The 12616-nt window shown below is 47.1% G+C and overlaps 1 protein-coding gene across 2 annotated transcripts in view; it reads right to left on the bottom strand.

Annotated features, from left to right (window-relative positions):
* GALNT18 (polypeptide N-acetylgalactosaminyltransferase 18) overlaps positions 1 to 12616 on the bottom strand; it is a 364308-nt gene that overhangs the window by 105803 nt on the left and 245889 nt on the right. For both annotated transcript variants that reach the window (XM_066365677.1, XM_066365674.1), the window contains exon 4: positions 374 to 557. In XM_066365677.1, coding sequence (XP_066221774.1) covers positions 374 to 557 — 184 coding nt within the window. The remainder of the gene's footprint in view (positions 1 to 373; positions 558 to 12616) is intronic.

Genomic DNA, 12616 nt, shown 5'->3' with positions numbered 1-12616 from the left:
TCTCATGCCTGTTCAGCTTTCACTTTCCTGGGGGTTGCAGCCCTGTCTCTAGCTGGGCTGGCACTCTCGGCTTTGCCCTTAGCATTTATTCTTCTGCCATAGCATGTCCCCTAGAGCACCATGCCAGCCACAGTCACACCTAATGTCACCATACCCTTAAGACATTGTGTGTTGACCCTGGTGACCCCTAAGCCACCCATACCCTGAAGGGCCAGTCCTGTTGCCTAGGTCATTCACACACACATATCTTACCTGTTTCCAGAATTTTCTGCTCACCCCCACCATGATTGAGATCCCAGCATACTTTGCACCCATTTGAGCCAAAGCCCTGGACCATATGGGGACTCATCCTCCTCTCCTGATGGGCACTTACCAGCCTACATTGAACTCCACATGGGCATCGAAGAGTGCCACTACGGGGGCCGTGGCCGCCCTCCAGCCGCTGACCCTGGAGCGGATGAGGCCTTCCTGCTTGCTGTGGCGCACGACTTTGATGAAGCCTGGCTTCTGGCTGTTCACCTTGTCCACGTACTCCGTCAGCTTCTCCTTCAGCTCCTCTGTAAGGGAGGGAATGTGTTGTTAGCATAATGGGGGCCGGGGCAATCGAACATTCATCCTCTCATGGTGAAATGACCCCAGGGAGAGGCTGGAGGGCCCATTCACTTCCCCCAGTCATCCTTGGTGTCCCCAGGATGGCCAGTGCCACTCAGATTTAAAGGGAAAAACAAAAGCAAAAACAGTGTTGTTGTTGTTTTGTTTTGGTTTCAGTGAGAGAGAGGGACAGACACAGACAGACAGACAGGAAGGGAGAGAGATGAGAAGCATCAATTCTTCATTGTGGCACCTTAGTTTTTCATTGATTGCTATCTTATATGTGCCTTGACTGGGGGGCTACAGCAGAGTGAGTGACCCCTTGCTTAAGCCAACAATGTTGGACTCAAGCCAGCAACCTTGGGCTTCAAGCCAGCAGTGTTTGGGCTCAAGCCAGTAACCAAAGGGTCATGTCTATGATCTCATGCTCAAGCCAATGACCCTGTGCTCAAGCTGGTGAGCCCATGCTCAAGCTGGGGACCTCAGGGTTTTGAACCTGGGTCCTCCGCATTTCTGGCCGACACTCTATACACTGCACCACCGCCTGCTCAGGTGTGAAAACAGTATTTATTGAGCCCGGCAACTTGCATAGGATCACAGGCCTCACACATATTGACTAGTTCATCTTCACAACAAGCATGCAGGGAAACGAGGCTCAGAAGTCTTTATCAATTTGTCCAATGTCGTGCAGCTTGTGAGTGGCAGAGTTTGGTTTCCTGCCGGGTCTAATGACTGCAAAGCCCACACTCTTCCCATCGGCTCAGCGGCCTCCTTCATCCCCAGTGCCCTCACCAGTCTCCCCTACAGAGAGTCGCATCTTTGATGACTCCAGCCCAGGATCCACTCCTGCCTGGGTCTCTGTCTTTACTGGGAGTGTGTGACCAGGAGTTGTGCCCTGTGAACAACTGCCATTGGTTCGCTGCCTGCCACTGCTGAGCCTGCCTCTTTATAACTGTGGGGGGCCTGCAGGAGCAGAACAGGCCCCTCGCCCCTCCGTGAGTGAGAGCACATAGCCACATTCACGGTGTTCTCCACAGCGGCTCAGGCAGCAGTCTGTGAAGGCTCCCTCACCCAGAATGATGACCTGGGTGGGCCGCCTTCTCCCACCTGCAGCCACAGCACCTCCCCAGAACTTGATTTGCTCTCTTCCTGTATTCTCCAGCACCTGCCCCTCAGTCACCCCTCCTCCCATCTTCTCAGCCAGGCCCTGGACAGACTGACCTGGGCTGAGCCCCATCCTTATCAGAGAACTATAGGAGCTCCATGTCCCTTGGTGCCCAGTCTGGGGCCCCACCAGATAAGCAGCCCACTGGAAGTGAGAAAAAGGCACAGGGCAGCTGGCACCGTGCCTGGCACATGGCCGGTGTGCCCCGTGGCAGCAGCAGAGTATAGCAGAAAGAGGACAGAGGTTGGAGTCAACAACAACGCATTTTATGTCTGCTTCTCATGTATTAGCATTAGGACTCTGGGCTGTTACTAAACAAGTTCTGGATGCCCATGAGGATGCTTGGATGGGATGAATTTATTTTGCATATGGGAAGGACATGAACTTGGGGGGGGGGGGACTTCAGGATAAACTATTATGTATTGACTTGTGTTTCCCCAACAAGATATGCTGAAGTGTAACACTCAGTATGTCAGACTATGACCTTATTTGGAAATAGAGTCTGCAGATTTAATGAAGTTAAGATAAGGGCATTAGGCCCTAATCCAGTCTGACTGCTGGTTAGGACTACAAGTGAGGAGACAGAAAGAGAAGAGGCCCTCTACCAGCCAAGGGACACATGAGGTTACAAGAAGCCAGGAGACAGGGCTAGAACAGGTCCTCCCTGCCTCCTTCAGAGGGAGCACGGCCTTGCCTGCACCTTTAGTCTGTACTCTAGAACGCTGAGACAATAAATTTCTATGTTTGAAGCCACCACTTGTGGTACTTTGTATTTTGTAGTCCTAGAAATTTAGGTTGTTATGAGGATTAAATGGGATTAACATGTGAAAAATGCATAGCACATAGGAAATGCTAAAAAAAAAAAAAAAAAAAAAAAAAACCACCAAAAAAGTTAGCTCCCTTCCCTCCCTTTTTCCTCATAATTCCCATCACACTGGGAGCAGTAAGGGAGGGGGGAGCTGCCCGTCCCTTGAAATCTGAGGATCCATCTCCAGTTGGCAAAGCCTTCTGCATATGCTCTCTGATCCAGGACCATCTCTTCCCTCTCTGCCCTGATCCCAGATTAGAAGTCTGCAAGCAGCAAGGCCTTGGCAGCCAAAAAGAAGACACAAACATGTGTAAGGGCCTCATGCCAGGGAGGACAATGACACATAGTGGTTACTGCCAGAATTGGTTTGCCTGGTATAGATATTGGTTTTAAAACTTTTCACAGAAGATTCTGCCCAAACCAATAGGCCTGGATGGATGGATGGGATGGGATGTGGTCCCTAGACTGCTTTTTGTACCCCTGCTTGAGTTATCATCGAGGGGGTGAAGAAACTGGGCATCAGGAATGCTGAGTAGTAGGCAGGAGGCTGGTCCTGCACAGCTACTAACTTGCTCTGTGACTTTGGGAAAGTCCCTACAATTCCAAGGCTTGCGAGTTAGCTGGATGTGATCTTAAAGTTAGTTTTGAACCAATTACCCATCTAAGGTTTGAACCCCCTCTGTCTATCCTGATGAGTGACCATCCAACCCCTCCAGTGACAGGAATTCTCTGCAGTGCAATGGACATTTCTCACTGGACCACTCCAAATATGAGATGCTCTTTTTTCATTTCCCCTCCAAATGCCAGGGTCCCTCAACCTTCCACTCCTTGGTCTAAGCCTTAGTTTGTGGCCAGAGAGGGAAGATCAAGTCCTTCCTCCACTCTGACAAACATTTAGAGTTGAAGATCACCCTTTAGTCCTTGCTGAGGATTTCTTTGGGTCAAATGTCTTTAGTTTCTCCTGATATTCCTCATATATCACGGATTCAAGTTGTTTTATTGTCTTGAGCTCTTCTAAACATGTTAGTTTTCCTCTATAACCTTTAAGTTTTTACCAAAAATTGGCCTAGTAAATCTGTAATAAATTGGTTATACAGAATAGAGGGAACTAATCACCTCCCTTATTCTAGAATCTATGCCCCTTTTCATGTAGTTTAAGGTCATATTAACTTTGCCTATTTTTCTCCCATCCAAGTACTAACCAGGCCTGACCCTGCTTAGCTTTCGAGATCAGACAGGATCGGGTGTGTTCCAGGTGGTATGGCCATAGACAAGTTGGCCTAATTTTGAGTCAAATTGATTTTACTGGAAACATGTATCTACAGGTTCATTTGGTACTAAGTCAAGCCTCCTTTACCCCATATCTTCTTGGATGTATGCATGGTGGGTACATGCATGCATGTTTGTGTGTGTGTGTGTGTGTGTGTGCGCACGTGCGTGTGTGTGTGTGTGTGTGTGTGTGTGTACATGCATGCTCTGAGCCAAAACATAGTATCTTTTGCTTACTCCTCTTTAAATAATCTTTTTAAAGATTTACACGTTTATTCAAAGTCAGGATGTTTTCCCCCTGATTCTGTTCTCCAATATCTGCTATCTAGCCCTTCTAGTTTTTCAGCTTCTGCAAGTGATAAGCATGCAGACTTATTGTCATTCAGGCTATTTTTTTAAAACAGTGTCACCCTGGTCCAGATCTAGAGCCAGTAGGGGCTGTCAGGCATTCTCATCCAGTCCAGAGAAAGGTCAGCTGATACACGCTGTGTATCTCACTTTAGCAGCTATGAAAACGGCCCCATGATCTCAGATCACGCAGCTGACAGGGGAGGCCTGGGGATGCCACTGTCTCACAAAGGTCAGGAAGTTGGCCATAGAGCAGCATAACTCAATATGCCCTAGAAGGTCTTCAGTATGGTTGCCAGGAGGCCTCTTAAAACACTCCCTGTTTCATCACTTCAAAGTCCACCCTCATATATCCTTTTTGAAAATGTTAAGTAGAGAGCTCATAAAGCCTGATATTTGACAGATAAGTGGTGAGTAGAGAGAACTTGGAGTGAGAACTGGGGCCGTACCGCACTCGTTGCGGGAGAGTCCCTGCCCATGGGGGCCACAGTGATAAAGTATTGATGGGGCAGGGCTCTGTACAGTTGACATCAAACAATCCCCCATGGGTCCCACCTCTCTGAATTCACACCCTTGTGTAGCTTCCACACACACCGAATCTGGGCTGACCCTGCGACAACAGGATGCAGCAGGAGAGTCCTCCTACAGTCCCAGGCCTTGGGGGGGTCCTGCCACTTCTGCGTTTGTTCTCTTGCTGCCTGAAGGAAGCCTGAACCAGCTCCTTGTGGATGAGAGGCCCAGAAAATCTGTCATTCAGGCTTTCCCACTGAGGCCCCCAATGTGAGTGAGAACACCTCGGGTCCTTCAGCCACCAGCTGACTGTGATCTCAGGAGGGGAGCCCTGCTGACACCTCCTAGAGCAAAGACAAGCTGCCCTTATTACAGAATGATGGTCCCAGCCCTCATTGCAGAATTATGAGCCAATGAATGGTTGCTGTTTTAAGCCACTAACTTCTGGGGTGATTTGTTATACACAAAGGCTACCAAACAGGATCTATTGTTCTGGTATGATGCTGGGGTTAAAATAAGATTATGAACCCCCGATGCACAGGAAATGAACTCAGATGCAGAAGATCCAGTATAGAAGGTGGCAGCAGATGAAGGGCTTTGTTTCTTGTGGGAGCTGCTTGCCCTTTCGGACCTCTGAGCTCTGTTGACAGTGAGCTAGAATAAAGGTTTCTGGTGGATCAACTAGAGAAAAATTCTGTGGGTAGTCAGCCACAGCCCAAACATTGGCTGCTGATTAAAAGAGAGGATTCTCTTAGCCCTAACTGAACAATTGCTACCAAGTGAGAGGAGGGGAGATAGAAAAACTCCTGCATGTGTCCCAACCAGGATGCACCTGGCAACCCCCATCTGGGTTCCATGCTCAAATCAACCGAGCTATACTCAGTGCCCGGGGCTGATGCTCAAACCAATCGAGTCACTGGATGTAAGAGAGGATGAGGGAGAGAAGGGGGAGAGGGAGGGGAAGAGAAGTAGATAGTTGCTTCTCATATGTGCCCTGCCCAGGGATCAAACCTGGGACGTCTGTACGCTGGGCTGAAGCTTTATCCACTGAGCCAACCAGCCAGCCCCCCCTCCCCCCAATTTAAAGGCCTGTACTACCCTGGAAACACTAACTCAGTCTTTGCAAAATACCTTTACCTAATTAGGTTTTCATGTTTTCTTTCAACCTTTGTCAATTGCCAAAACAAGAAAGGGCTCAAAATCACTTTTATATTTGCTAGGAAACTATTGACCAAGATACTCCCTATTGTATATTATACAAAATATATGATAAACACTTCTCAGCACGTAGCTCAAAAACATATAAAGAACTGTGCTTTTCCTAATTACAAACACAAAACCCATCATATTTACCTTTTTGCCAAGGCTGCCAGGAAGCTCAGAGATAAATATAATGACTATCACAGGGTTCTATCAGCGTTTTTGCTTCTCTACCTTTGCTAAAGCTTTGATTTTTCAAGTTCTAGCCTAAAAGCTGCATAGGTTTTTTTTTTTTTTTTACCTTTTTTTCCTACATAATCTACCTTTAATTATTTTTTGAAATAGCTATAAATAACTTTTAATAAAATGTCTTGGTAGAGCCTGACAGGAATATAATTGTGGAAAGAAGAGAAAGGCTGCATTTCATGTTTGTTTTAAAGTGTTGAGGAAAGGGGAGGTAGGGAGTCTGCTCTCTGTGACTTTGCCAAATTTAGAATCAATGGCACAGCTGTCGATAGTGCCAGCATTAAGGAAGAAATACAATTTACACCCTGCACGGGGCCAGGTGTTATCCTGCTTGTGTTGCTCCTTCAGCCCTTTCCTGCTGTCCACAGATTCCTGCTCGGCTGGCACCTGGACGACCTCTGTAAATCAGCATGGCCAGAAGCCAGGCGGATGAAACACTCCTCACCTCTTAGGAGGTCACAGGCCACTCTCCATCATCCCCATGGGGTTCCTCCCCCCAGAACCAGCTAAGTGCTGGCTGCTTGCTGCTCTCCCTCTTTCAGACTAAGATACCAAATAAAAATGCAAAACTCAGCAGCCTGGTCAACCAGAGCCCTTTCTTCCCTTCCTATGTATGTCCCTGCTACTGATCCCATAAACAGCAATTAGCTCTGCGGAGTCACCCTAAAAGAAACAAACTGCAGTCTGAGAAGAATTCTGGTACCAATGGCTGTTAATCTGATTTGAACACCTAATGAGATACTCTTTATCTCTTGCACAAAGGAAAATAAAGAATCAGGAAACTGGTACCCGATGGAGCTTGGCTCTCTGGAAGGCAGCTGCACAGGCATCTTATACAACCGCCTACCCGGACTTGCTACGGAGAACCAGGCCCAGCACCTTGTCCTTCCCTCAGTGAGCAGGTGATCCTTTCCCACGTTTGCTCCAGGTCTAGGGGAAGCAGGAGGGAAGGGAGAGGCCACACGTCGTTCGTTCATTCATTCAACAAATATCGAGCATTCATTATGTACCAAGTCCTAATCTAGCTGCTTGTGGCAATAGCTGTGAACAGGACAGCCCCTATGACACATTCATTTGACTGGATGTTTGAAAGGTACTTCACTGAGGCGCTGGAGGAGATCAGGGGACAGAGGAAGGAGGAAAGATGGAGGGAGGGAGGGAGGGAGGAACAAAGAGAAAGAGGAAGAGGGGAGGAGGAAGAAGGGGAATGAGTAGAGGAAAGAAGAGGGAGAGGGAGATTTTCAAAAAGGAAAATCAGAAACTGATTCAGTGCTTCCAGACCCTGAGGCCTGTTAGAGGACAAGTCTCCTGGGTCCGAGAAGGAGGGCTTGTGCACGCCCGGGAGAGTGCTGCCAGGGCTCGTGCATGCCAGGGAGAGTGCTGCCAGGGCTCGTGCACGCCCGGGAGAGTGCTGCCAGGGCTCGTGCACGCCCGGGAGAGTGCTGCCAGGGCTCGTGCACGCCAGGGAGAGTGCTGCCAGGGCTCGTGCACGCCCGGGAGAGTGCTGCCAGGGCTCGTGCACACCCGGGAGAGTGCTGCCAGGGCTCGTGCACGCGTGGGAGAGTGCTGCCAGGGCTTGTGCATGCCTGGGAGAGTGCTGCCAGGCACGGGTGCTGCTCAGCATCCTACACCACACAGGACAGCCCTCCACAGTCAAGGACTGTCCAGGTCAAACTGTAAGTAGCACTGAGTTGGAGAAACCCTGCACAGCTCTTACGGTAGTCCCCCCTTATCCACGGGGGATGCGTTCCAAGACCCCCCAGTGGATACCTGAAACAGCAGGTTAAACCAATACCAATCCATTTTTCCCTATACATGCATACCTATGATAGTTTTAATTTATACATTAGGTACAGTAAGGGATTAACAATAATAACTAATAATAAAATAGAACAATTATAACAATATACTGCAATACAAGTTATATAAATGTAGTCTCTCTTTCTTTCTGATAATTGATCTGATAACCAAGATGATTACTAAGTGGCCAATGGGTGGGCAGCATAGACAGTCTGGATAAGCTGGCAAAGGGATGATTCATCCCAGGTGGGAGGAGGGCAAAAGGGTGAGATTTCACTCTGCTATACTACTCAGGGTGGCTCACAATTTAAAACTTACGATTGTTTATTTCTGAAAATTTCCATTTAATATTTTTGGACTGTGACTTACTGGTGGCAACTGAAATCCCAGAAAGCATAACCACGGATAAGGGAAGATTACGTCCATTAATGATGGAGGCCTCATTCTGGAAATCTGAGCATGTATATTCACTGAGTTTGCAAATTGGCGGCCTTGGGGCTACACCTGCTCAGAGATATATTTCTTTGTCCTGTAGGCATTCCTGCTTGGTGATAACTGGCCAGAGCCGAGCAGGAGCGGCCCCTATGGAAGTAACATGTCCTGCCAGCTGGCCAGCTTCCAGGGAATGCCATCTGGGTAGCTAAACGGGGTTCAAGCTCAGAAGGGTCTGCACACGGTTTAATGATTCTGACTGTGGTGTCCCCATGGCATTCACCTTCCCACACACACTGCTGTCTTCCTTCTCTCTGCCAGAGGGCTTTCTCTGACCATGGGAGCCCCTAGGAATTATCTCCATTGACAGGTCTCAATCAATTAGGGCTAGAAGTTAGGGGATTAATACCCCATGTTATAGGTTGACTTGTGTCCCGCCTCCCAAATTTGTGTGTTGAAGTCTCAACTCCCAGTACCTTAGGATGTGACCTCCTCTGGGTATAGGATCATTGCAGAAGTAATTAGCTAAGATGAGGTCATACTAGAGTAGAGGGGCCTCTAGTCCAATACAACTGATGTCCTTATAGGAGTATGGCCATATGAAGTCAAACACACGAGGAAAATCCCACATGCTGACAAAGGCATGGATGGGACCGACACATCTACAAGCTAAGGAACACCTGGATCTTGGACTCCCAGCCTCCAAACTGAGAGACAGCTTCTGTTGTTTAAGTCACTCAGTTGGTGGTCCTTTGTCACAGCAGTCCTAGGAGACTACTACATCCTAGCTTCTTTACTCCTCGGGCGGGCCATTGCTGAGGCAGTTTGTACACAGCCTTGGGGTGGTTCTCAGGATGACTGGGCCCCAGGGGCTATAGTGGCCCCTTGTTTGTCGTCCACAAACTGGCTTTCTTCTCTACCCTGTCTCACATCCCCATGTCTTCACCACTGTTTCCTGGGATGTTCTTCCAGACAAATGAGTTGGCCTCAACTCTGTCTCAAGTTCCACCTCTGGCAGAACCCAAACTAAGACAGTCATATGTTCTCCAAGTCACTATGGTCCCACCACTTGCTTCACTCTTGCCTGGTTCTTGAAAACATGTGAATTTTCGATCCTTAACCTATACGTGTATGATGACTTACGTCCCTCTACCCTACATCTCTGCATTAACTGGCTAATGTTTAATAAAGGAAATAATAAAATTATTATTAATTTATTATTTATGTATTATAAATATATTATTATAATACCTATTATTTTATATAATTAGAACGTTAGATAATGTTATGAAATATATTAATTATAATTATTATTGTGTTAATACATTATTCTAAGCATATATTAGAATATATGCTTACATTATTTAAGCCTTTGACAATCTTATAATGTAGTTACTATTACTATCATTCTATTCTGAAGACAAGAAAACTAAGGGACAATGTAACCCGGTAGGAAGTGATGGAGTCGGGATTTAAATTCAACCAGGCTGTCCCTAGAGTCCATACTCTTTACCTCTGCACTGAATATTGCCTTCCTAAGATAAAAGGCTGGCCTGCTTAAAAATCAGCTGGTTAAAATCCCAGGTTCCAAGGCACCACCCACACAGAGTCTAATTAGTAGATCTGGTGTAGACCAAAGACTGAATTTCATATGAGCTCCCTGTGAGATTCTGGTAGGAAGCCAAGCCTGTTAACAACTAACATAAGGAAAGATGGGCTTTCTGAATGGGTGGGCAGGAGTGTCCTATGGAATTATGAGAGATTCCAGCCCTGACAGAAGGCCTTAGACAGTCTGAAAAAGGGTCCCCACTACCTGGCCAGGTTGCTCTTCTCCTCATTCTCCCATGCTCATGGGCTCCACTTTGCTGCCCAGTTACAGACCCTTCACTGCCGTTTTCATTATGCCATGTGGCCATCTTTGGATCTGATGCCTTGGACTGTCCTCCTGTAGTTCCCCAGCTGTCCCCCACCCCTGCACAGGGCACTGCCTTTTGCCCCCTCTGCCTACCCATCAGTTTCTGGCCAGCGGTGCCCTCCTCTAGCTCAATGCTGTCCCCACAAACCCAACCTGGATTACAGCTGCCACCCTCCCACCTTCCAGCAGTCTGGGAAGGGAGTGTGAACACCCCCAGCTGAGAAGTGCTAATAACTGCCAATCTCCAGTGGTGCTAATTTAAAGATTAAAAGCACAACACATTTCTGTTTATTCCTCTAAGAGTGAGCAGTAGCTGGTCTTCCTCAGATCAGAAGATTAACTGGCTTTTCTCCAAAGTCATTTAGGGCCATCGAAACACAAATGATGTGTCAACATACTTTAAAGAAGAGATTATTCATTCGGATGCAATGGCTGTCAAATTTAACGGATCATCCACTCACCCAAGAAGTTAAAAAGTAAATACATATAGATGCCATTAGACCCTCAAATGCCTGAAGAATCTGGAGGGGAGCTCTGGACTCAATTGGCCCGGCTGATGAATGATGGTGAGCCAGACTGGAATGGCTAGGATCCAGAGAAAAACAAACCTTTGCCGGAGCCCTAAGCCCGGGGCTGCCTTGTTTTGTGCACTCCTCCCTAACATCACTCCAGACAAGCTTTCAAATCCCAGGCAGTTTACAGATTTCTTCCATGTGGTTTATTCTTCTGTCCAATACACTTAACGGCCACATTTCTGTCCAGCTCCTTTAATAGCTTCACTTCTTCAAAGTCAATTGATACTGAAGCAGATTTGAAATGGCCATAAATTGTTTTTACTCAGGACTTGGGGAAAGAAAAGCTCCACCCAGGAGCCCCACAGATGGCATATAAATATGGCTACAGGACCCAGCAAAGTGTCGCAATTTTCCTGGGAAGCTCCAAGCATTCATTCAGTCTTGGCATGTTGCAGAAAGTCCCAGAGTTACCACCTAATAGATGGCCACCTGTTTCTGAGACTACTCTTTTTGTATCATAGTTAGGCATTGGTGACCACAAAAACCCACGAGAAATATGCACTCCTTACTTAGTGGTCTCCAAAGCCAGGCTCTCAGCATTCACTAATCCCCTTTACCTGCAATAAAAATGACTTATTTTCCAAAAGATCCTGCATCCTGCAACAAAATGGTCAGTGATAATAAAACGGCTCCTCAGCTGCCATCTGGAGGACAATGTGGGCCTGGAGGAGAAGGACTGACTGACTTAGTAACCCAGCCCAAACCTCGCTTGCTGATAAGCAACAGTTGAGTCAAGGCACAAACAGATTTTGAGGAGCTGTGGCAGCCACTCCAGTCCATGCACAGAGTAAATGGTCGTGAGCCCACAGAGGCAGCAGAACGAAAAAACAGAACATGCTCACCCCCCACTGTAAGGCTGTGGTTAATTTGCTTGCTATTCTTTCTTAAGGGCTTCCTGGCCTCCCCTTTGAAACGCAGCAAGATGTTTATCTTCAGGGTAGAATGTGGGAAGTGTCCTTGGGAGCATTTAGGAGGAGCCTGACCTTAAGGTTAGGAAAAGGAGACAGCCAATATTGAAAGGGACGAAATCACAAATCTTAAATCTTTATCTTGTCTCCCGAGAGAACGTCAGATGGACTGGTAATGGAAGATGGGTTATAGTTGTGAGTATGTGAAACACAGCGTTTATTCTTGTACTATTATTCATTAATTATTAATACACTAATTAAACCTGTGTTAACTTATGGAGGAGACATTCCTGCCAAACGAACCTCCCCCCTCTGCTCATCATCAAGTCAGTGACCAAGACCATAAAACAGGATTTGCTAATCTGAGTGTAGCAACTGCCCCTAGCTCTTATATCTAACACTCCTTCTTGCAGCTCAGGGCTAATACTCTCTGCTGGTCTCAGCCCACCTGCATACATACAGGCATTTTAAAATTAAAATTTCCTTTTTGGAATAGACTAGCCTCGTGTTTTCTGTTGGGCCTGCAGTTTCTGCCTTTCAGTCAGAACTGGTTTCTGAACATGATTGTGGCAGATGATATAAATAAACAGTCCCCTGGCCAGTCAGGGATGTGCTGGGTGCTGATCAATGTTTCTCTCTCTCTCTCTCTCTCTCTCTCTCTCAACAACTAAAACCCTGATTTATACCATGTGCCAATGTCTATGATGTAAATACTCCCACCACAGCTGATTTCAACCTACTAGCCTAATGCCACTGACTCCAAGTTGAAAAGAAATGTACAGAGTTGGGAAAGGGTGTGCATAATCAGCAAGCTATGGTCCAGGTCAGCCCAGCACACTGGTTCTAAAG

Source organism: Saccopteryx leptura, chromosome 1, assembly GCF_036850995.1.
Source record: "Saccopteryx leptura isolate mSacLep1 chromosome 1, mSacLep1_pri_phased_curated, whole genome shotgun sequence".
In the NCBI taxonomy this organism is placed as follows: Eukaryota; Metazoa; Chordata; class Mammalia; order Chiroptera; family Emballonuridae; genus Saccopteryx; species Saccopteryx leptura.
Note: the sequence above shows the minus strand (reverse complement) of the source record. Positions and strands in the feature narration are given on the sequence as shown.